At 36.2% G+C, this 26578-nt stretch overlaps 2 protein-coding genes across 5 annotated transcripts in view; both read left to right on the plus strand.

Annotated features, from left to right (window-relative positions):
• Window positions 1–4578, plus strand: part of LOC100377596 (protein lin-54 homolog) — a 50666-nt gene extending 46088 nt beyond the window's left edge. The window contains exon 11 of the mRNA XM_006824846.3: window positions 2627–4578. Within this exon, the coding sequence (XP_006824909.1) occupies window positions 2627–2643 (17 nt within the window). The 3' untranslated portion in view covers window positions 2644–4578. The remainder of the gene's footprint in view (window positions 1–2626) is intronic.
• A 5533-nt stretch (window positions 4579–10111) lies between these two features.
• LOC100377749 (protein transport protein Sec24A-like) overlaps window positions 10112–26578 on the plus strand; it is a 31425-nt gene continuing 14958 nt past the window's right edge. The window contains exons 1-15 of one of the 4 annotated variants that reach the window (XM_085493982.1): window positions 10112–10431; window positions 12053–12604; window positions 13376–13477; window positions 17642–17656; window positions 18900–18995; window positions 19358–20097; window positions 20242–20459; window positions 21695–21797; window positions 22530–22656; window positions 23408–23517; window positions 24273–24504; window positions 24987–25042; window positions 25398–25499; window positions 25636–25864; window positions 26401–26559. In XM_085493982.1, coding sequence (XP_085350108.1) covers window positions 10323–10431; window positions 12053–12604; window positions 13376–13477; window positions 17642–17656; window positions 18900–18995; window positions 19358–20097; window positions 20242–20459; window positions 21695–21797; window positions 22530–22656; window positions 23408–23517; window positions 24273–24504; window positions 24987–25042; window positions 25398–25499; window positions 25636–25864; window positions 26401–26559 — 2950 coding nt within the window. In that variant the 5' untranslated portion in view covers window positions 10112–10322. The remainder of the gene's footprint in view (window positions 10432–12052; window positions 12605–13375; window positions 13478–17641; window positions 17657–18899; window positions 18996–19357; window positions 20098–20241; window positions 20460–21694; window positions 21798–22529; window positions 22657–23407; window positions 23518–24272; window positions 24505–24986; window positions 25043–25397; window positions 25500–25635; window positions 25865–26400; window positions 26560–26578) is intronic. The other 3 variants (XM_085493984.1, XM_085493985.1, XM_085493986.1) reach the window with 3 other exon arrangements.

Below are 26578 nucleotides of genomic sequence, written 5' to 3' on the forward strand. Positions count from 1 at the left end.
TTGGACAAACAAGCCCAAGGAATATGGCCCCCGCAATGGGTTCGGGACCACCATATGAACTGGCTCGAGCTGAAAGCAGTGCACCTAGCACTTTCACACTTTCGACCCGAAGTTCATGCTCCGCACAGACAACACAGCGGTGGTCTCCTACATCAACAAGGAGGGGGGACGCGTTCCCCATCGTTGTCGGTTCTAGCAGAGCAAATTCTCCCTAGGTGCCTGGAATACAATGTGGAGCTAACCGCACACCACCTTCCAGGGGTGAGAAACGGTCTGGCAGACGCCCTTTCGAGGCGCCTGCGTCTCCAGAACACGGTGTGGCAGATCCCCCAGTGAGTAGCCTCCAGACTGTTTCGGCTGTGGGACGGTCCAAAGATAGACCTGTTCGCCGCACCCCGGAACGCCAAGCTCCCACATACGTAACACTCCTGCCGACACCAGGAGCATGGGCTGTGGACGCCTTATCGATCCCCTGGTCCCACATGGATGCGTACGCCTTTCCTCCCTTCCCGCTAATTCACCGGGTACTGGAGAAACTTCGACAAGAGCCCACCTGCATATTAACTCAGGTGGCGCCCAATTGGCCGACCAAGGCCTGGTTTCCGCTCCTGCTGGAAATGATAGTCGAAACACCGGTAGTACTGCCGGACATACCAGACTTTCTGTCCCAGCCAGACGGCACACTACCAACAAGCCCAGCAGTGTACCACTTACACGCATGGAGGCTCTCAGTAGACTCGCGCAGACGAAAAGTCTATCTAAGCGGGCTGCCAGCGTCCTGGCCAGGGCGAACAGGGATTCCACCAACGCTGCCTACGACTCGAAGTGGCGAGCATACACCGGTTGGTGTAGTGGAAGGGAGATTGATCCATGCCATCCCTCTATCGGCCAGGTAGCAGACTTCTTTGTCCACTTGTTTGACGAAGTGGGTCTGTCCTACGCAGTGATCGTTGGCTACAGGTCAGCCTTGTTCCCTGCCATAGAAAACTCTTTGGGGTCAAGTTTAGCCGATTGTCCCATTATTAGGAGACTGTTTACTGCTTTCCATAATCAGAGGCCCGTCAGTTGTTTTATCAGCCCTAAGCAGACCTCCCTTTGAGCCCCTTATTTCAGCACCACTCAAGTATTTGACGTGGAAAACAGTCTTCCTACTGGCCCTCGTCTCAGGTAGGCGCCGGTCAGAGCTTGGCGCACTGTCCTTTGTGGACGGTTGTGCCTCCTTTATGGACGATCAAGTTGTACTAAAGACACGTATCGGGTTTCTCGCCCAGGACACGATCCTCAACCGACCGTCATCCCCCGACTGTCAAATATTGTCGGTCCAGAGGATCAGGAGGAATTGCTTCTCTGCCCGGTCCGAGCGCTGAGTTGCTACGAGAACCGTACCAGGTTTTCCAGACAGGGAACCAAACACATGTTTTTGTGTTACGGCCCTGGCAAACAAGATAAGCCAGCTTCCCCGACTTCCATCTCCAGGTGGATTACTGCGACTGTACTGGAGGTCTATAATACACTATCCTCCTTGTGTGATTGCTAACTCACTAGCGCTAGCGTCAGGCGCCCCCCTCAAACACATTTTGAGGGCAGGCTTCTGGAGAACGCAGAACGTCTTCATCAACTACTACCTAAGAGACACCCAATCTATTGAGCAGGGTCTTTTCAGGTTAGGCCCCGTCGTAACGGGTCAGGCTTTGTTTGCTGACCCAGCCCGTACGACCGCAGGGGCCCCTGCGCATAGGCGATAAGTCAGTCTCGGCATCCTTGCAGGCAGATTGTCAGTACCACTAGCACTGCCTGGAAGCTCCCGGGTTTCGCTTCTTTCGACCTACGCCTTCATGCGATTTGTTTCGGTCCTACTTCAAGCTTATCACCCCCGAATTCGGCTTGGGTCTAGCTTTCTTGGGCGCACCGAACCCTGTCACCACAGCAGCATTGGTTGCTTGCTTCGGGGACAGCACAGGCAAGGTAAGACACCACCCTTCTTGGGTCTTAGGTTTTTTGAGTTTGTTTTCATCCCGGACTGGGAAAAGTCTTTCATCAATCTTTTTTTTTTTTCTGTTTGCTCTGAAAAACCCGCCACCTATCGGTGTCTGACTCTGCCTACAGTTCAAAATGGTCATTTTGACTGACTGGAGTCTATGGTGGGTAATTGAACGTAGTGAATTTAGGCGAGGGTTCTCCAAACCCACCTATTCACATAGTTCATACCCACCATATACTCCGGGCCCCCCCCCCAACCTCCCCACTCTTTCCGTCGCGTTGGTCTAAGTCCTCGAGGCGGAGAGAAAGGAACCAGAGTGATGGACGGCTACCTCGGTCATGTGGGTTCGTAACGTAAGGGGTAAAAGAATCTTGAGATCATGGGGCTTCCCCTGACCTAGATTCTATCTCTCCGTCACCGGCAGAATCGCTGATTAATGCCTACAGTTCAAAATAGTCATTTTGACTGACCGGAGTATATGGTGGGTATGAACTATGTGAATAGGCGGGTTCAGAGAACCCTCGCCTAATTTCAGACAACATGAGTTAAACTTGGCAACACACAAGAGAACCTGAAACCCCTACTTTCAGGACAAGTCTCCTCATGACTAACGTTGCTAATTGTCTTTTTTTTTTTTTCGCGTAGGTCCATACCAGCCATAGTCTTCAAGAGTTCATCAATGGTGCTTCTTACAGAGATTCCATAGATTCTCGCTGTTTTTTTTTCTGTGAATATGAAACTTGTAAAATGAAATTGTAAAATACTGTCCTGCTGTGTTATTGTCTAATATAGTATTACCAATAATAGAGAATTTTATTATGAAATATAAATGTCAGTTTATTGAGTGTGTATTTCAATGTCTTAGTACTATTGTACGTTTCTCATGGAGCCGTCATGCCATTGGAGGGGGAATGGGGGTATTTAGTGACTAAAATGTCAGTTTTTTAACAAGTTACCTTTCAGTCAATATTTTTAATGTACAGATTTATATCCACTGTTGTGTATGCCTTAAACATTTAAAGACCAATGTATGTCTTTTCTAAAACCAGTCCATGTGCGAATGTTTTTATACAATCTTTAGACCGTGTTTGCAGATTTTTGACAACCAGCATGCGAATGTCTGATGACAAATGTTGCTCATTGATCAACAATACCTCACATCTGCTGTGACGTTATTTATCAGTGAGAATATTAACATGGACATATATATGTATATTTAAAAGCAGAGAATGTGCAAATCGTCAACAATTTACGCCGGTCTGTTAGTTCGAGAAGGATTACGGGAGATGCATTCTGGTCAGGGGTGGTCATAGCAATATAAACAATGCCTCGTGTACAGGCAGTCAATTTCCTTCCATGAGAGGTGTACAATATGAAGAAGATGTAAATCGTCTTAATGGTAGATGTTGTGAATACAGATTGCATTTCCTATTTTGCATGTACATACCATGCAAGCGTACATGAAGTGTAGCTGGTAGGTGTTGTTTTGGGTTTAACGTTGAAGTAATCAAAAAACTTAAGTTATGCAGATTATTTTCATAATGAAGACCTTAAGGATGGTGTATCATGTTTGCATGCGTTATTGGCTACGTCCGATTGCATGATTTCGAAGGCCTGACTAAGAAACGACTGTTGGATGTCGTTTCCTGGGGTTAACATCATTCATCCATTTATAAATATTTTAACACTGAATGTTTTTGTAATCAAACAACATTGATCATCGTATTTATCATGCCTTCATTTTGTTCAAATCCTAAACGACTCTTGATGGTGTTTGTCCCACTTGGAACAACTACTGTGTAAAGTCCAGGGATGTGTGGTACCCGTACTTCATATTGGGTACCTTATGATCAAATAAACATCATACCAAGTAACAGCATCGTGTCATTTATAAGTTGCCTCTGCATGAATGGCTGCCTCTGATATTTTATGCAGCACCTCCCATACCTTGCCCTGCATGAATCTGTGCACACTTGTATCAGAAGATTAATAGCAATCTGTGAGACTGAAATAAATAAAATAGTGTTGTAGTTTATCGTATATAAAGCCTGACCTTATTTCTGACAATCTATTCTGATTCATTATGGGTTTCTCGCTCACTTTATAGTCATGGTTTTTAAACAATGACTTATTACACAACAGGAAAATCATGACTGTTTCCAAGTGTCTGGCTTTTAGTTCACTAATACAAATCCTAACCCAGTTCATTCACCATACTAATACCAAAACTAATGCATCTTCTCCATAGAAAATTTCTGTTCTGTGGATCTGTAAATATTATATTTTCAATGTGTCATGCAATTTCATACAAATAAGATTACTGGTAATTGTAAAAATGCCATTTATTTAATTACTATGCTTCATTCATTGAGTATATTTTATTAAGCATTATTTTTAGGTTTCTATCAATTGAAACCATGTGTTTTTATAATTATTTTTTCAACCCTAATTATCTGTAATGTCCCAAATTAGAGTAATATTTGTAAAATTCTTCAAGGGATGGAATGGCTTGGCTCGGCTTTGCTCTGCTTTGGATGTCCAACAGTATTTGTAATCCAAATAAAATACTTGCATGTAAAGAGTACTTGCTCAAATAAGGTGTGCCCATATGGCATCTGATTTTTTTTTTTGACTCCCGTGTGCGAAGCACAAAAGGGAGTCTTTGCAGTTACCCTGTCTGTATGTATGTATGTCACTGTTTTTGTTCCACCGTTATCTCAAGAACCACTAATCAAATTTTTGTGAAACTTGGTAAACAGATACTCTGGGATAATGCGCAGAGTTGATTAGGTTTTGGTAAAAATTTATGAATATTAATTACCTAATTTGCATGATAATTAGCTGATTTTTAGCTGTTTCAAGACTGTTCCACTGATATCTGAAGAACCATTAATTGGATTTTGATGAAATTTGGCACATGGATGCTCAGAACTAGTGCGCAGATTTGATTAGTTTTGGGTAAAAAGCTATGAATATTAATTACCTAATTTGCATGATAATTAACTGATTTTAAGCTGTTCCACTGATTTTTGAAGAACCACTCATTGGATTTCAATGAAACTTGGCACATGGATGCTCTGAACTAATGCGCAGATTTGATTAGTTTTGGGTAAAAATCTGTTAATATTAATAATTACCTAATTTACATAATGATTAATCAATTTTCGTTTTTCCACTGATATCTCAAGTACTAATCATAATATTTCAATAAAACTTGGTACATAGGTGTCATATGACACTGCACAGACCTGATAGTTTTTAGGGTAATATCAGTACATATTAAGTACCTAATTTGCATAATTAATTAATTTTCCGCTTTTGATATTTCGAGTAGTAATGATCACGTTTCAATGAAACTTGGTACATAGTTACTTGAAGACTGTGCAGAAACCTAATTAGTTTTTGGGTAAAATATTTGTGCATATTAATTACCTTATTAGCATAATTAGTTAATTTTCAGCTTTTCACCTGATATCTCAAGTACTAATCATCACATTTCAATGAGACTTGCGACATTTTTTCTAGGACTATGCAGAGACCTGATTAATTTTGGGATAAATAATTGTGCCTATTAATTACCTAATTTGCATAATTAGTTAATTTTTTGCTGTTCTATGGCTGTTGCACTGATGTCTAAAAACCACTCATTGGATTTCAATGAAACTTTTAAAGAGTACCCATCACATTTCAATGAACCTCAGACCATGCACCATATTAGTTTTTGGTAAATATTTATGCTTCTTAATCACCTAATTAACATAATTAATTAATACTGATATCTCAAGTATTGATCATCGCATTTGAATAAAACTTGGTACATAAATGCTCTAGGACAATAGACAGCCTGATTAATTTTAGGTTAAAATCTGTTCATATTAATTCGCTAATTAGCATAATAATTATTATATAAATATAATTATTTTTTTGGTTCTCATCACATTTCAATGAAACTTGGTACATTGTGCAGACCTTTAGTTTTACACTTAAATCTGTTCATATTAGTTACCTTATTTGGATAATTAGTTTTCAGCTATTCCATCAATATCTCAAGTATAAGTAATTTTTAATTAATTTTTAATGTGTCTCCAAAACTCTCAGCACACGGGAGTTCTTTCTAAGCTTTCTTTGATTTCAATATTTTTTTTAGTTTCTAATAGTCAAACCCTTATTCAACCAGATACATGAAAGAAAAGGTTTAATATTGGCTATGTGAGAAGTGCTTCATTTCTGGAATTATTGCTTTATTTATTTTTTTGTTTCCTAACGAATACATCACATTATAGAAAGTGATGGTCACTTATTTTTTGGGGGATGTCTGCATATAATGCATGTGTTAATATCTAAAAACTGGTGAGTATGAGAAATGGTTTACGTGATATTTATTGAATATTAAGCTTTGCTGAAAGAAAGAGAAAAGTTATTAAAATTGTTACATAATGTGCCCTGTTGCCATGATTTAATGAGAACTGCCTAAATATTTACGGTTGTTCTCAAAGTCTGTACATTGAGTGAAGTTCTGAGTGTAAGAAATCTCTACTTAGCTAAGGTACCTGTTAAAGAGCCAGATAGACGCACCCAAACTTTATGGTCTTGAGATGCTTTCAGTTTTTACTCATTAACCTTTTGAACTTCAGTTACTTTATAGAAAGATACAACAAATTTTGATCAAGATCGGTAACCAATGGGCGGATTTTGTCCAAAATTAATGAAAAAAAAAAATTGTCAAATGTTGATATGAAAAAAAAAATAATTTCATTTACGAACGTACAATATCACTGAAATTTGTTTTCCACCAATCAATTGTTGATGAACAATCACAAACCTGTTCTTTGTTTTTGAGAAGTTTTTATTGGTTGGTAGAAAAACAACGGAGCATTTGCAATTATTTCGTTGATGCCCATGTGACCTGAAGCCCTTCATGTGATTGGCTGAGCTCACTCATGTTGGACTTAATCCGCTAAAGGTATGTCTTTTCACACTGCTCATGTTGATTGACTGATTAGATTCAACCTCTATTGAAATTTAAAAAAAAAACAAGAGCACAGCTTTGTGGTCGTGACAGTAACTGAAAATTAACCCCTACATTTTTATTTTGTATTTTATTCCCATTTCCCAGTCCATCAAGGTCAAATCAAGTTGGTGGGGTGTCAGAGCTTCGTTTTTTCACTAGGATTTTATGACATTTCATAAAGGGTCGACCATTAGAACTGCAGGGAATAGTATGTTTCAGATGCAAAAAGAAATATTCTACAGCATGAATGAAAATAAATTCAATTTATAATACAAGCACATATTGATACCAGGTAAAAGAGCGGAAAACAAATTTAAAGCATCATCTCTCCTTGAGTCTTCGTGATCAATCTCTCATTTTCCAAGATGCAGAATATTTTGTAAGATTATTTAAGTAATGAGACCTTTCCACTTGCTCCATGTGAAACAAGATGCAGGTGTTGATTCAGATTTTAGATAACAAATTCTGCTCTAATACCAAATAAAGTTGTACCATAAAATATTGTATTTCAAAAATGTGGCCATGTTTTTTTAATGATGAAAACTGCCTAATATATTCCATTTGTCCAAAATAAGAAAAAGTTGTATGCCTGTATATTGACTAGATAGTTCTAGCATGCATTAAATACTACTGATATGATCATATTGTATATTTCATTTTTACTGAAATATAACTATTCTTTGGAATAATTTTTCCAATGTGTAATTATTGTAATATAATTACAGGGTTTGATACTTATTTTGTATTCAACTGTTCTGCAAACGCATAAGTAACAGCTCCCTCTACAATTAGTTGGGCGCCCTCTGGTGCAGTAGAGTCAGTTCGCGCTGATCAGGGGTGTATAATTGTATCTATGTCACATTCAACTGATTTTTATTTAATGATGCAAGGACATAAAAAACATGCGTAAATGACACTAATCATGATGACTTTGGTGCTGAGATCTACTGGGTAGACCATTAGACAAGTGGTGGTTAGTAGATATGGTATGGTATATGATCGTCACAATATATTTTAGACGCATTGTATATGTCGCTATGAGTCCCATATTGAACAGGACGCGGCACGACGCCTGTCGGCCTTTAGATCTGCACGAAAAAGAAAAAAAAAACTTCTGATAGACAAAACAAAAAATAAAATTTACATGAACATTATCCTAAAAAAAAAAAATAGTTTTTCTATCACTCCCCCTCCCAGAAATTTTTTCAATCAGGTTGTCATTGTGTTTCTATGGAGCATACTGTTTTTAGGCACTTAGTGTTATAGTTACAGTCTTGATCACATGACCAGGGCACCTTTTATTCAGCCCAGCATCCCTGTGCAGACACAAGCACTAATGAAAGTTAAATCTAAATTTATAGCATTATATTGGTACTTCAAGGTCAACTTTGCCACTTTTCACAAAATAAACCTTCATAATTGTTTCCATCTTTTTTTTTATGTTGACCAAGAAAATATGTTCACCTGGTCTCAAATTAACAAAGAAATTGTAGTAAAAATGATTAAAATGTTGTACTAAATTTTGGCCGGGGAAAATGCCATTTAAAGGTCAACTTGACATTTGATATTTGTCTCTACAGTCACCGGGTGAGTATGTGTACATATAAAAACAATATGACTGATCAGAGGCGGTGGCCTGAAATTTTGCACGGGGGGCGAGATCTGCTCACCAACCTTGTGCCGAAGGCATGACCTTACTTGGGGGTCCGAGGGCATGCTCCCCCTTAAAAATTTGGAAATATAGACCTCTGAAATGCTATTTCCTGCATTTTGAGGGACAGATTTTGCTGACACAAAGTCAGTTTTTGGAGGGGGGACACCACCCCCTCTGCCCCCCTTGTGCCCTCACCCCTGCTAATAACATTGTGGTATTTATCATTTATGTAAAATAGTAAGAAATCTCTGACCATTTCTGTTTTGCTAATATTATATTTGATACCAATATTAATTAAGTGCATAGTTTATTAGTTAATGTGTATGTGTAGTTTATCCAGGACAGGAGCAAATCAGTTTGACCTTTTACTCGTACATCAAATATCTACATCCAAAAAAAAATATTTGTTTCTGGTCATTGCACACGTCAGTTAAAAATCAATGCTTTACAACTTTTTGAGGTCAGAATTTAAGAATAAAAGCAAAAGAAATAATTCAATTTTCATGTGAAATAAAAACTTGTGTTTCCTAATGACAATTTTTAAAATAAATTTGTGTGCTGACATGGCATTTGGAAAACAAACCTGAAACTTGTTGTTCATACATGTTCATGGACAAAGAATTAAATGTTCTCACTTTGTATTATATTTAGAGCCCCTCGCAATGAATATTGTGTTCACTATGAAAAATTAAAAAATAAGTTGGTAGGTTATAAATCCTGAGTTATTGGAGTACTGAAACTAGATTCCACTGTAGGCTGCTGTGTTAAATCACCAAATCAAATGTTATCACTCAAAGTCATTTTTTTTCTAATGATTGAATTTCAGGAATCTGTTGTTGGATAAGCTTTCTCATGAATTGATAAAAGTCCAACAGAGAATTATGAATCACAACTTTTAGGGAGTTCAGATTTCATCTGTCAATATTTAAAAAAATAATTTCACTATAGAATTCATAATAAAAGAAAAAAGTACAATGTTTTTTAAGAATTGAATCACACTTTGTTTTCTTGTTTTGCATGCTGGTTTGGTCTGATACTATTAAAATATGAAGAAAATAACACTTTATAATTTGTTGCAAACCTACCTACCCCAATGTTAGATTTTCAGGGTCATTGCTTGATCTTTTGGTAGCATTAATTTGTTCGACACTACTAAATACACACTATTTGAAACTTGGCAAATATTACATTACTCATTATTGTCATTGTTTATTGGCCTATAATGTATTGTAAATATGCTAAAAAATAATGTATCCCCATTGCCTTTTTAATAATTACAACAGTTTACGCTAAAATTACTTTGCAATTGTATTGCTGATTTTATTTTCTGGTAAAAACAATGACTTTAAAAGCTTCAATAGCTGACGTGTGTGGCGTCTTTATAACTTGGAAGAAAGGGTGAAAAGGTTAAGCGGAACTCGTCAGTTAGAATTGTGGGTAATGCCACGTACACATCATCTACGCATGCGCCAAATCGTTGGGATTTCCGGATAATTTGCATACGTTTGTGCATCACATAAATTCATCAGAAGGCTTCCCTTAAAAAAAGGTGGGAATAATAAAATCCGTCACGGAAACGTATAATTTGCAGATTAATTCTCGGATGCGACAAACGTTTTCGTCTGCACTTCGCTATAAGATAATATTTCAAGGTCATACGATCGAGCAACCTCAACATGGCGGACTCTCACAGTTCGCATCCACCCTATCAAACTGGTTTTGTTCCTCCGACAGCAGGACCCCCTGGCGGGGGATCTGGCATAAATACCGCGCCTAACCAACCAGGTAAGTGTCTTAGATACAATATAATCGTTGATGTGTTCTAAAACATGGAAATGTTTGTAAAATCAAGTCAGATCTTGAAACAGTCTGGCTGAGTCACGCGTTGGATTTCGTCTATAGCGTGTTAGGTCCAGCTGATATGACAATGACAGTATTAGTTTAATAGTAATCTCTCGTATCTGCCTTTTGGATATCTTTAAAAACACGATATCTATTTCGGGATAGCAAAATATTCTTGAAAATTAATACACATATATTCGCATAGTCATACTACGACCAGGTGTGTTATGGCGACGTGTCAGTTAACGTTGCAAAACAAAGCGTGCTGAACTTCAAGACGTGGAAGTAAAGACGTGTACATCTTAGACAAGTTGTCTACTTGTACAAGTATTTACATTTCCGTGATCGAAATCTGCTTTTTTTTTATCATTTGAAAACTGAAAAAATGCCACAGTTACAAATAATGCATGCATGTAAAAATGATGTTACAACTATTCTTCATGTCTTTCACTTTCTTACAAAAAATAATAATTGTAATTAACTGTATTTTGTGTTTGCATAACAATAACAATAAATATTTTAGACTAATAATTATGATAATTATATTGTCCAGTGACACCTACTGATCTTTTGACATTCATGAGGTCAAAGTTTATACATGTATCAACCTTTTCCTGTGACGATATTCTGAAATCGTCCTCATTTCAGATCATAACTTTCCTAAACACTGTAAACAAATGCCTGCATTCAATCCTAAAATAGGAATATACATAGTTAAGAGTAGAAGTAAAGTAAATTAGTCATTTGTATTTCACATACTGAAGTTTTTCGTAGGCATCCAGTGTGAAAAGTTTGATGTCTGTCCACAGACGAGAATAGAATATAGAACACTTGAATAAATGCATGATGATGAATAATGTGGGTTCCATCCATCTGTCTACACAGTACCAATCAGTGTACATATAAAACCATTGTGTAATGTATCTTGTGAATCTATTAATGTAACACGCATTACCCTTTACATAGAGACTACATGTACAATGTATGATGCATACATGTACAATGTAGTCCACTTGAATATTCTAAAGTGTTTGAAAGGAAGTTAAACAAATTTTCATGAATTTTGCGAGGAATTTTGTACCACTAAAAGTTACTCTTGTGTTCTGAACACTCGGTGGTCGGGGTCAGAGCAGCTTTCACAAAATGTTGTCTTCATGAACGCCATTACATCATGAAAATATAGCTTTTAATTTGCATACTGCAGATGTATCTTTATCAAATTCGAAGGTCTTGTGTTGCTAGACCATTATGTGTCATTTCGCCAATCTTGTAAGCTTATGCAGGTCTGTATACTTCTGGTTGCAATGTGTGTGAAGTTGCTTGCAGAGATTTCACCAGCTTCAGTTATGTATAATCTGGTATTTTTAGTGCATTTCAAGACGTATCTAAAAGCAGACAACCAAGAAAAATGTATTAAATTTGTTGAAAAAACTGCAATAAAGTTTTGTCATCTCCCTCTACCTTCCTTCCTATTGTGCATTAATTGAACACTATTAATTGAGTGTATTACAATGTGGGATTACCGGATATGTAAATAGTCTGTATATTTTTGCTTGTTTTTCAGGACCACCAGGTTCTACATCACCCAGACAGGCAGGTGGTTACAATGTGCCGCCAAATGCAATGTATCAAGGACCCCCATCATCTGCTGGAATGTCTTATTCTGGGCAAGGGCAAGGTCAATATGGTATGATGGGACCACCTCCACCTTCTGCAATGCAACATAACCAAGTGAGGTATCAGTCACCAACTAACCAGGGCCCACCTCAAGGATATGAACAGTCAACCCCAACTGGAAACATTGGAAAATTACCAGGATCAGGTCCTGTACCTGCAATTTCCCAGCCATACAGTTCTGCAGCCCAGCCTAGCCCAAATGCCTCCCAAACACAGATACCCCCAGTGTCCTACACATCAGCTCCCCCAAGCTCACAAGTTCCGAACTCCCAGAATTTACCTCCTCGACCACCTATTGCTAGGGTTACTGGGCCTGGGGGAGCGCCTCCACCTCTACCAGGCCAGCAATACCAACCATACAAACCAGGTATGGCACCACCTCCCACAAATCAACTAATCAGACAGAAACAACCAGCAACAACTTCTGGGCCCATGTCCGGTAAGTATATACATTGTACATGTATGTGTGCATGTCTCTTTCAATGAAAAAAAAAGTATGAATTGGTGTTATTAATTTAATCATTAAGAGTGCCCTGGTGTTGAAGGGTGTTGATACAAGGTGAGGATGTTTAAATCGCATATACGTCTGTATGTGAAAGATTTGAAACCCCCTACCTGACAGTAACCATGGCAGAATAATTATCTGAATTCCATTTCATTGAATTGTGTCCCTACCCATTATAATTGCATAATAATAATAATATAATTGAATAATTTCAATGGAAGGATATATTAGTGACATCTCATTGAATTGAATAAAGTGTTTTCATCAGTGTGCTCTGTGATAATACTTGTCTCAATCTTGGTTTTGAAGTCCTGTTAGCCACTATTTTGTAAACATACAGTTTAAGGTTTTATCTTCATTCAAAACTTTTGAGACGGCATCTTTGAAAACTCCTGTATTTTGAGAGTAGACAACTTGGATTCAACAATCAAATCAATGAAGTCATTTTATTTTGAATTTTGAATTGAACCATATCACACATTGTCTGTACCGGTAGTATTTAGTGTTTATGTTGATCTGCATTTACATTTTAACTGGACATTTCTTTGACACTTAAAAATAAAAACTTAATAATATCTCAACAATTGAGCGCATTGATGTAAATCACTAACATAATAATACCCATGATGTGGCAAAACTCTGCATGCCCCTTGCTATATTTGTTAATGCATGTAACAATGTTCTGTCTGCTTTGTACGTTTCCAGGGTCATCTTCATCGTCCGGTTTTGAATTACCACTTCCATTTCAGTGCACACTAACTGCTCCCAGTCCTTCACACAGCAATGTTCCTTCTCCATCTGGATCAGGTACTAAACTTTCCACATTTATAGCATGTGTATGTTACAGTAACATAGTTAATATGGTACTTTATTTTGTCTCATACCAAGCCATGTGATGAATTTTCAGCCTTGGCTGCAATCTAAGCTACAGAGTTCTTGCCATTCATAATTACTTTGCAAGCTATTACTAATATACATATCTTTTACATATAACAACTTAAGTCATTCCATTTATCTCTGGACAACCTTGGTTATTTTCACTGCTCTGTGTTTTATTTTCGGGAAAGCATGCTGCAGACTTACCATATGTGCTTTTTTAATTTCATTTACATGTACATCAACAATCTGTTTTAAAAAAAAAAGGCATTCATAAAGTAATCAGTATATTTAACATCCAACAAACATTCTTGCTTTTACTATGCTTCTACTGTATTTATCTGAAAGATTGCTCACAGCAAAAGATTGCCCATGGGAGATATTTCAGCACCTGGGCAATCTTTTGGTCGGAAAACATAACTACCTAGGTAGTAAAAATAATTTTCAAGAGCATGTATTAATAGTTTACGAATCATCATCAGCATGTTTAGCAAGAATCTCACTCGCACGACAATGTCTGGCTGATCACAGTCACTATATCACTGTAGTCCGATCGAGCTTTGTAGAAAGCACACAAGTCTTGCCATAAAATAATGCTTTGACATCCAAGTTACTCCCAAGATGGAAATTCAAAAAACTAGGTACTTTTGTTTTCCCAAAAACATATATAATTCAAGTTGGTTGTTAAATACAGTCAGAAATTCTAAATTGCGCAACCGAAGCTTTGTTGATCTGGCGAGTTACTCTCCTGACATCCATATATGATAGCGATGAACTTTTAGCAACATCACACTGAAGTCCTTTAAGCTCACAGACCGATTCTTTCTGATTCTATCCACAGTGACTGAAGAAATGTTGCGATTCATATGCATTGTTTCAAAGCATCTTTTTTTCTTGCCACACGTCTGTACTTACATTTATATCTTGAGTAAAAAAGCTACAGTTCACGTTTTGTTGAAATTGTAATGTTGCTGGTACGCTGTGTCGCGATCTCCGAGAGGGATCATTGGAGATGTCACATACATCGGAATGTCACGTTTTACAACACGTTTTTTTAATACAAATTTAAATCTTTCTTGAACACGGTAAACAGAATATGTTTATTATAATTTGTTGCGCGAATTAGAGGAGTCCGTGAAATAAAAGTATACAAGTGGATCGAATTACTTGTACGAGAAAGCCAATCTGTGTTGATGCCAGGCGTGGACGTGAACACAATTGATTGTACAAAACAATGTTATTGTTGAGTGATGTTTTGGTACTGGTGATCCCCCAGAACATGACCCATTAGCCAAAATATTGCCCATGGTAATCTTTCAGATAAATACAGTTTTATAGCAAATATGGTATCGTTTTTGCTCTGTTAGAAGCTCATCTCCATTAGAAGTCGGTGCATATACCTTAAACCCAAAAGTGCATTTGTTAAACCTGTAATTTATTTAAATTTATGCGCTACTATATGTAATATAACATTGTATGCAAATTAACTGTTTTTGCTGTGCGTAGTAAGTGTTTTCTTCATAAATTGATTCTTTTATGTGACATCACTTTGAAATTGAACAAGGAGGGAGGGCAGAAAAAAAAAACAAGTTCAATTAATTATACAACACAAAATTCGAATAAATATTACAGCAAGTCTCAGAGGTATTAGGCCAGCCAATTTGCAAACTCGCCAACTAACTGGCTAACTGCTTGGGTTTTGACTGAACTGATGGTTTTTGAATATCGCTGACACAGACTTGTGGCTACGTCCACTCTGGTTGAGTCTTATTGCAGTAGCCTGGCACCTGTCTAAGATTCGAAAGCAATTAGCCAATTCGCTAACAAGTTTGCAAATTGGTTGCCCAAATACTTCTGAGACTGCTGTAAAATATACATTACATTAAGGATCAAAAACTAATTTTTTGCAGTTTTATGGTACCAATTAACAGTAGGTTCCAATCAATTACTTCAGTTTCGTTTTTTCAACACCTTTCACACGCTGACCTAATGTACAGATGGATATAATTCACTTCAGGAGTGACTTACAACATTACCACACTAATGAGAAATGCAGCTTGATAGACAAATGTCCAGAAAAAAAATAATCATTTTTTTCTGAAAGATTGTTTTGTCGAACAGAACAGAAAAAATATGTTGTGAAATTTCCTGTAAAAATGTACTTTGCAGGTTAATGTTCCTGGGTGACCTCGTTCGCATACATATTTTTTTCTTCAAAATTTGAAAACCTAGGATCATTTTTACACACAACATAATTAAACGCATTCATTATTCACTGGGTTTTAATTTTGCTATTTTCGCTAATAAGTAAAATCCACTAACGCTAAGTTGAATCTACATGAACATGTAAAAAAATAATAAAACGCATTGTTTCCCAGACAAATTACTGGAATTTAAACATTATGATCAAAACATCAAAATAGAAAATTAAATGTCAGTGAAAATAAATGATTTTACAGTATCATCAATTTTATATAAAAGTAAATATAAAGCAATAGTTTACTGCAGGACATCAATTTGTTTTGTGTTTAGTTCATAATGAGAGTACTATTGACTGCTTAAATTTCAAAATTGCTAAATGTGGCAGTAACGAATATTTCACCAGGAGTTTATTTGAATGCCTTCAAATTATTAAATCATATCTTGTGACGAAAATATTACATTTCACTGCATATTGTCTCTGATACATATCCTGGGGAATATAAAGTCTTACTAAATTTAATAATTAACCCTCTGGTAAACAAAAATTCACTTGAAAAATTAGCACTCTGCTGTAAGTATTTGCGAGCAATTAGCAATTTTTTGTGATTTTACATTGAAGTCGTACATGTGTATTGAATGGATGTGCTTAATACCCGACTTCTCCTGCCTGCCAATCCTAGATTGTATTGTATTGTAGATTACAATATTCATGATCCTGCTCTAAGCACAGCATTTATTTTTTTCTGAATTTCAGAAAGAAGAATTCAATTTTCATGCAAAAATAAGTTAATTTTGTTTATGTGCCCAACATTTGTTACACTATTGTGTGATGTTTACCTTCAAAAAAACAAAAATACAAAAAACAAAACAAAAAATGAACAAGATGATGTTCTTATTTGTTTGTAGGCTTGTTGCCAAAACCACACAGTTTATTATGTTTGGCCTCGCCGGATAATATAATGTGTGTCAACTGACATTAACAGTATTTATATCATCAACCCTTTGAAGTCCTTTTGTCACAAAAAATGTACTAGCATAATCTTTTCTAAATATTTCTATCAATATTTTTATTTTCATCAAAGCCTGTAGCCAAAGTGAAATTATGTTTGGTTCAAAATTAACAAATTTAAATGAAAATATTCATAATCTTTAAAAGATTAATATGGTGACCTTCGATAAATGTACCATTTCTTTTTTTGATTGCCTAAAAATAAAAGTATGAAAAACGGCATGAATAATATTAAATTTGTGCTTGTTTGGATTTTACAAAGTAAATTAATTTTGATGAAACATATTACGATGTGAAGTTGCACATGTTGATCATGATTGGTGTGGTTCTGCACTGAATAATGTGCTGTAGAAATAAGTCAGAGCAAAATAAATTTAACAGTAAATGCATTTTAACCCATATTTTGTATGTTAATCCCACCTATCAGAAATAAGTGAAACAAAATGAAAATTGAAATGATGTACTTTTAAACTGTAAATTTTCCGCGATTGAATTAAGTTGTAAATCATAAGAAATTATTATTCCTAAAATTAAAATTAAAATTATTTGTAACAGAAATTGGGTGAAATAGTATAGACTAATGTTGTGTAAAAACCTATTAAATGCTATTTGACATGCATGTTTTGTCAAAATCATTTCAACTATATTTTGTGCAAGTGATCGGTAATGCATTATGAGATTAGTTTTTTTGTGGTATCAATAGCTACCCAAAAATCGTGTTAACCCATTATAGAAGCAAGTACAATGTTGTTTACACTTTTTTTGTATCTTCCTGGTATCATCAATTTGTGCTATCAATGCTCTTATACGACAAACCCAATTTGCAGATCACAATTCCTGTGGTTTATTGATGTCTTCTTTCCCCTTCTTTATCCCCTTTTCAGTTAATGGTGTACCATGTAAGTTTACCGTAGATGATGATAAATGTAGTAGTGTGATGTCTTTCCTTCCTTTTTGTGGGAATTCCAGTTATATCACATAAACAAATCAAAGAACACAAGTTAAATCTTCTTTTCTTGCAATCATTTCTACATTTCGTATGTGTGTAAAAATAAAGTCTGTCATCTGTCATTTGCTGTTTAACTTGAAGCCAGTACTTACGTGTACGAATTGGAACCTTGTCTATTTAAACAACATGATTCCTTACACCAATCTATGTTATTTTGACACAACAGAAACACTTTCCACTGAAGGGTGGAAAGATCTACTACAGTAGTATTCAATATTGAAATTTCCTTTCCTGGTGTGCAAATAGCTGGAATTCTGACTTGTGTCCTTTTCCTGTGCATGTGCAGTGTATTGATCCTCAGCTGTTGATCCTATCCATGTGAGCATATTAGCCTAACTTCATTCTGTGATATTCTAAAAAAAACAACAACATTGGTCTCTGCCAATTGTGTGGGCTCAGTGCTGTAACTTTTTTAGAATTTTCTGATGCCAATTCAATAAATTATGAAGTCAGTTAAAATGTTTTTGGTTGTTTGATGCAGAGAGTTTCAGTGCACAAATTATCATATGGCTAACATTTGTGATGACAAAAATATAAATATTGAAAAAAAAAATCTAACTCTGTGTTGCTTTAGTATACTGCTTGCTTTCTGTAGCCCTGCCATTGCCAACTTATGTATCTTAACCCACAATGTACACTTGTGCTAATTCTGTTGCATCCTTTGAGTTTCCTTCAAAATTTTTACAGTCTTAAATTTCACCACTAATTTAAAATTAACTTCAACATTTGTGAAAAATAGAAATACGTAGATGGTAGGCATGTTGTATTTAAGGCATGCACATTATGGGCTTGAGATTGAGAACACATTTGTCATTTTCATGTTGAAACATATGCTCTTGATTTGCTTTTATTTAAAACTTTACTTTCTCATTTTGAATAAAAACAGAAATTTGCAATTATTTCCAATTTGGATATCAAAACTATTATTAATATCCTGACTGAAAATAATTTCCAAATTACTGTTATTATTGAGAATTTTGTTGAGCTCAGGACATTACTAGTATTTTTTGGCTAAAACTGTACGCCTGGTCAGCCAATTGCAAAATTGTTGAAGGTACATGTTTGGCTTGTTCAATTACTTCATACTTGGCTGTTTGTGTTGATTAAAACTCCATACATGTGTATTTCTGAAGGTCCTCCATCAGCTAGATCGTCGGCTGCTCCATCTCCCGTACCAAGCGGTCGATATGACGCACTTGAAGGAGGAACTCCATATCAACCTGGTTACGGTAAGTTACCTTTGTGTTTAAAAAATCACAACCAATAATTTTGATAATTTTAACATTAATCTTTTATATGTATGTATGTATGTATGTATGTATGAAGTGTTTTGCACTCTAGTTAGAAAAATATGGTGTAATGTTTGGTCTAATTGCAAGTGAGTACACTAAATAAATTAGGGGCTATGTGTATACATGTATATGCATACACATATGTGGACAGAGAAATGAAGACACGACTACATAAGTAAAGTAGATTCTACAGTACTGTTTCGTAAGGTACATTGAGTACCTCACTCATCAGGAGTTATACTTTTTGATATTCTCGTATATCTCATATATACCTCTCAATATATTATCTGGAATTACAGCTACTCCACCAAGATCTGGTCCTCCTAGTAGGCAGTCTTCAGTAGGCCCACCTAGCAGTCCTCAAGTTGGCCCTCCTACTGGGCAACCACCAATGATGCCAAATCAACCAAGTGGGCCTGGACAACATACAAGACCCCCTAGCTCCCAACCAATGACACCACCAGTACCTCAGACAGGATATGCTAGTGGGCCGCCAACTGGACCATCTCCTGGAGGAAGGCCACCAGTGACAGTACCAGGACCTCCTATGGCTGGGGCACCACCAACATCCATGTTAGCACCTGGTCCTCCAATGGCTGGTGCGCCACCATCATCTATGTCGGCCCCAGGTCCTCCAATGGCTAGTCAACCTCCATCGTCCATGCCTGTACCAGGTCCTCCAATGGCTGGTCAACCGCCATCATCCATGTCAGTACCCGGTCCACCAATTGGAAGAGGAACACCCATGTCAACACCAGGACCACCCCCAGTTATGGCGCCACCAATGTATGCCCCTCCAATTGGCGGAGGACAGAATTTCGCAGGACAGGGTCCCCCAATGAATGCTGGACCACCAACATCCATGTCAAGTCCACCAACTCAAGATATGTCTGGCCGAGAAAGTGGCTTTCCAGGACGGAGGGCATATCCACAGTATCCAACACAACCAAGTCAAATGAGTGGACAGCCGCCACTGATGGATGGACAGCCTGCAATGAATGATATGTATAATCAACCTAGACAACAAATGCCACCAACAGTAAGTGAAATCTATGTGTACTCTTTTCGAACTGTTTACAGTGTATTCTCTTCTGCATACGTAAACCACCTGAAAATGTCAAGTTTCACCAAACATGCTTTGCTTTCTTGGAATTTTAACATCAGAATACTTGTTTCTCCACAGGGTAGTGGACCTTTAACAAATGCACAGCCTTTCAATCAGCAAGCCCCAAACCAATATCCAAATAATTTATCTAGCAGTATGGGCAAACTAAATATTCAACAAGGCGACACAAGGCCTATCAATTTATTGCAAAATAGGCATATTTTACCAACCACTTTAGTAGAAGCCCCCAAACCTAATCTTAGTCCAGAATTAAAGAAATTGTGCTGTAATCCCGAGTAAGTACTGTGTTTTATAATATTTTACACATTTTCTCTTTCATACCTTCACAATTTTGGGTTGCTATGTTGCTGAGCATGTGTCAAATGCTATTCTGCTAGTCTTCCCTCTCAGCAAATTTTGTCCTGAGAAATATTGTCAAAAACCACCTTGATTCAAGTGTATTTCTAAAAATAAAACAGGAAGCATTTTTTTTAGCTCCGTTGTCGACTTGTCAAGTGGGGCTTGTCATACGAGTCTGCATCAACTTTTTACTTTTTTGACTTCTTTTTGAAAACTTCAAGTCTGATTGCTTTTAAAATTGGTGTATGTGTATCTTGGGTAGATCTCTTTCTTAAATATGTTAATTTTGTGATATCTTTAGTTCTCTGATTTTGATCAATATTTTTGGTAAAAAGTGATATCTTCAATTCTTGTTAAAAACAGCAAATCTGATTTATATGATATTATACATATAGGTACCTCAGGTAGACCTCTCTTAGATCTTCAATTCTGTAATTGAAATGTGCATTGCTAACAGCAGAGCTATCTCAGCAGAGAGGCTGCTTGATATATTTTACGTCCTTCCCGAGTTGGCTTGGATACAAGTTACTTCATATTTGACCGAATTAAACATTTAGAGTTATTGTCAAAATAAATAATGGGCATGTTCTGATAACATTCCTAATGCTTTGAAATAAGATGCAGCTATTCTGAATGCAGTTGATGAACTCGAGTAGAATTCTTGATCAAATTGTTTTATATGCAGTGTAATAATGTGCAATTGTTTTAATGCCTCAGTTGAAGGGCATTGTGTTAAATATTCATCTTGATATCCATGTGATACATGTTGATGATCTAATTCCATTTGAGTTTCATGCACATGTTGGGCAAATTTGTTCTGTCCAACGCCATGGATAAAAGTTTGATTATTGAAACACAAATGAGCCTATTATTCAAAAAGGCATAAAATGTATTTATAAAAATGTACGTTTGCCCTGCAATGTTGTGACCATCTGACAATTTGTATGACTTTAAATACATGATCTTCATCGCACACCTGACCTAATACAGTCACATAAAAAGTGTTAAAATACAATTGTTTACTTACATTGACCATCATTTTTTTGAAATATTTGTGTCGTGAATCTATCTGAGAATAGTAATTTATATCAAAAACGTTTCTAAATTCAAGCTAAAATTAATTTTATCATCAAGATATTCATTAATGTATCTTCTGGTTGTTTGTTTACAGCATATTTCGTTGTACATTATCATCAATACCACAAACCCAACAGTTATTAAATAAATCAAAATTACCATTAGGAGTTTTAATTCATCCATTTAAAGACTTAACAGTAAGTAGAATTTATTAAGTATGTTTTAATCTTTGCATCTTCCAATTTATTCCTAATCACAATTCTCTCATTATAATGAAGATGATTTATATAGTCATGAGAAAATAGGTTTATATCTATCAATCCTTGTTTTTTATATTACATTTGTTCCTGATTAGATGACAATATGAGTATTTCATGCTCTACCTTATTCTTCAGACTTAGTGCCCAGGGTACTCAACTCCAAAAACTATCTCCGGAAGATGCATTTTACGCCTTTCACGATCGTAAACAGGTCATGTCAAATTGTAGTTTATTCATTCACATCCCATTTACGATAGTCACAATGGAAACTGTAGTTATTTGGAAAAGTAATTTGATGTTCAATGACCAGGTTTTGGGGCGTTTTGGAAGGGGTGGATGGAAGGAATCTTCCTGGCTTAGTTGATCATGGACGCTAAATCTGACAAGTACAGTATGACATAATTTCTGGTGTGACATTGGGACGTATAGTTGCATAAGACGCCATCTTGATTATGTCAGCGATAAATATTTCTAATTATAGCCCCAAACCATGTCAAAACTTAAACAAAAACACAACACAGACCTTGTCCTACCTTCCCTCCCTCTCGAACTGTATATTCTTAATTACCTCTTTTGCAAGACAACTACATACCCCCATTTACACAAATCTTTATTTATGTGTTCATGTCATGTACATCATGTCACATAATTGTTTGAATTTGGTTGCAGCATTTACCAGTAATACAGTCAAGTGTAATCGTGAGGTGTAGATCATGTCGAACGTATATTAATCCATTCGTCAGCTTTGTAGACCACAGAAGATGGAAGTGTAATCTTTGTTATAGGATAAACGATTGTAAGTATTTGTATACCACATTTAGACATCTATACATGGTTTCACATTGGAAAATAAGATTTTACTTTTAGGCTTTTAAATTTTGTGTGTGAACGTGAATAGTCCTCTAATCTTGTTTATTCGACAAACAAAATTTCGGCATCACATCATTGCTCTTATAAGCTGGTAGTTTTATTACCCCCTACGAGTGCCAGATATTTTTCTCTCCCAAAATTCAGTGCAAATATTTCCACTTTTCATGAAATTTTCACTAAATTTCATAATCGCCATAGACTATACAATTTCTGTTATTGTTTTTAGTTTTTGATAAAAAGTTTAATTTTATTACCATTTCATGCGAGGATGAGCAGACTGTACTTGACAATGACGCTGGAAATGATGTTAGGATGATAAATACAAACACAAACAAACTTTTGTATTGTATTACAGCATGTATGAATTCATGCACATAGGTCTGTTTTAAATTTGCTGTAATTTGGTTCATGGAGAATCATCATTTCCAATAATTTGCACATTTTCAAATCATTTAATATTTCACACAATAGTCCCAATAAAACTTCATGAACAATCTAAAAGTGTAATTTTTAAGGAATTAATAAAAAAGACAGAATATGATAATATGCAGGGTGGTTTATTTTTAAGGAATTCAACACAAGACTTTATAGTCTATCATGGGTGGTCAAATGGTGATGTGAATGTCGGCTAGTTTTGACATACTGGGTTTAGGTGTATTTGTGTTCATTTTCTGTAGTACCTGAAGAGTTCAACTTTGACCCGGTTACACGGACATATGGTGAACCACAGAGAAGGCCAGAAATCAAATCAGCAACAATTGAATTTATAGCACCATCAGAATACATGGTAAGAAGTACTGTATGTAACTGTTGCATGGCAACTTGCGCTATTCACATACTTGCTGTATGTCCCACTAATTGCCAATGGATATGTTTATTAATAAGTAGATCAACTCAAATAATCTTTATTATTTACGTATTACTTGTACATGGTTGACCAGAATTTCCCAACAAATAGTGAAATAAATGACCAGTTTGGCGAATAGTTTTTCATCTGAGAGACCATACCATGCCTATGCGTCAATAAACCAGTTGATTTTTAGCCTCAATACTGAAAATAATAAATAATAATAACTGTTAAAATAGGATCAGAATATCACATTTTTGCTTCAAGGCAGTTAATTTCCTACTATTATACATTTGCTGGATTATATATTGGCAAATGTTTACATCAAGGTTTGCGATCCCACGCATGTACATGTAGGTGTTGATCCTAACTATTTCTATGTAAAGAACTAAAAATAAAAACTGTAACGATACTGCAATGATGTTATTATTATCTGTCAATCCACTGAACATTACAATGTTGTCATAATCAAATTCTGCTGAGCAGTGTCGACATTTATAATCTTGTTTCTCTCAAAAATAAACTCTTATGAGCGAGTCTATGAAGATGGGTCTGAACTGTGTTTCATTTCATTTTCCTGGTACTCTTCTGCCAGGCCCTCTATTTTTTAGGGCAAGTTTTTGTTATCCCAAAATAATCAGATACACTTCTTTAGTTTCTATGTTAATACCATCTTTGTCTTACTTTTGTTTTAGCTTCGGCCTCCGCAACCAGCTGTATATCTTTTTATGTTTGATGTGTCGTTTAATGCGGTAGAGTCAGGTTATTTGTCAGTGGCAAGTCAAGTGCTATTAGAGGAATTAGACAAGCTGCCTGGCGATGCACGTACCATGATAGGTTTTATTACGTATGATAGTACATTACATTTCTATAACTTGCAAGAAGGGCTTTCAAGGCCATCAATGATGGTAGTTTCTGACATTGAAGGTGAGTATATTATTTTTATCTTGTAAACTTTTAGTGCATAATACAGTGTTAATAAGTTCTGGTCAAGGAGGGAGCGGGGGGTTCTATCCCCATAACCAGCGCTCATTCAGCAGTATAAACATATGTAGATTCTGCCCAAACTCCAAAACGATGTTTGAAAAAATGGTATTCCACAGCGATAACAACTCCTGTCAAAGAGTAGCATACAATGAGTTGAATTAATAGTTGAGATGAGGAAATAAAAATGTACAATACATTCTCATTGTGTATGTTTATTTCTGGTGTATTTATGATTGTCACTGCAATGATGCTATTACTATCTGTCAATCCACTGAATATTATGTTGTACCAATTCTAGTCTGAGCAGTGCTTAATCTATTCATTGATGTATCATTTTACAAAGTTTATTTACATACATCTACAAACCATGATGGTGTCACCAAAACATTGATATGTTAGTGACACTTATCTTCTGTTTTTAGATATTTTCTTACCATGTCCGAATGATTTAATTGTTAACCTTCAAGAAAGCAAAGAGGTAAGTAAGGCTTTGACAATTGAAGACCAAAGGCTCTTAATTTATTCCAACACACCCCCTGGTATGCATGCATAGAGTTGGCATTCATAAGACAATCTGAACAATAAAATTAATGTAATCGACACCATCATGCATATGATCCTGAGATCGTTTCCATGGTGACAATTATTTTGGCAGGCATTTTGAATTGAAGTTTTTTAGATTGGTTGAGGGTGGGGCAATATTTTTCCCGGTTAAAACTATAATATAATTGTTGAATACCATTTGATTTCCTGTGATAAACTATATAGAATTTATAGTAAAATACTAGTGTCAGAATTAAGCACATTATAATAAATCTGTTCTCTTTTTGTAGTTAGTTCAGGAGTTATTAAATCAGTTACCAACCATGTTTCAAGGCAATAAAGAAACTCAGAGTGCATTGGGTCCAGCGCTTCAGGCGGCACATAAACTCATGGTAAGTGGGACATCATCTTTGCAAAGATACAGCATAGATACGACTTTGGGCGGCCCATGAATTCATGGTAAAGTGGGACTTCGTCTTACAGCATAGAAGCGGCTCTTGTTTGTATCTAACTGTATTTTTATTGCAGTCACCTGTTGGCGGCAGAGTTACAGTCTTCCAGACTTGTTTACCATCAGTTGGACCTGGGACTCTGCAAGCGAGAGAAGATTTGGGTCAAAGGGGTAACTCCAAGGATATACCGAATCTTGGTCCAGCAACTGATTTCTACAAAAAGATGTCTCTAGACTGTTCTGCCCAACAGATTGCGGTGGATCTTTTCATATTTGCTAATAGTTATATAGATGTTGCCTCCCTTTGTAAGTATTATCTGCATTGTCTGTAGACCAAATGCATGACCCCTGAAGGTCACACATACTGGAACTTGGGGGGGGGGGGGTAAGGTTTTTGTAGGGTAAGGTTTTAACAAATTCTGTTCCAGTGCCATATCCGTCCTGTACAATCATGTTCAAAATTTATATATACTTCATATTGCACATGTGCCCGTATATTTGTTTTTCGAATGTTACTAAAATCAAGCATTTCTGACATTTCGAAGCCGGATCTCCATCATGTATGAATCTTGATGAACAGGATTTTGTTTTTCTGATCAGATTCAAAATGGCTGATTGACAGCCATTTGTTTAAACAATGCATTTAGAATCCATATCTCTGACATTTTTACCATTCATGTCCGAATTAGATTACGATAAACAAAACTATATTCCTTAAACTTGATAACCAGGGCATATAAGGCATGTATTTGCTGTATCAGTAAAATACGACTCGTTTTGACCTTGTATACGTCTTTATTACTATTTTATGAGATAAGAGAATATGAACAATTTCATTGCAGCATGTGTTTCCAAGTATTCTGGAGGTAGTGTGTCATATTACCCAGCATTCCATATGGTGAGGACACCGGCTGAAGTTGAACGTTTTGAGAATGATTTTAAACGATATATTACAAGAAAGATCGGCTTTGAAGCTGTCATGAGAATAAGATGTACTAAAGGTATTTAAATCTAAATTGT

Source organism: Saccoglossus kowalevskii, chromosome 19 (genome assembly GCF_978046115.1).
Source record: "Saccoglossus kowalevskii chromosome 19, keSacKowa6.1, whole genome shotgun sequence".
In the NCBI taxonomy this organism is placed as follows: domain Eukaryota; kingdom Metazoa; phylum Hemichordata; class Enteropneusta; family Harrimaniidae; genus Saccoglossus; species Saccoglossus kowalevskii.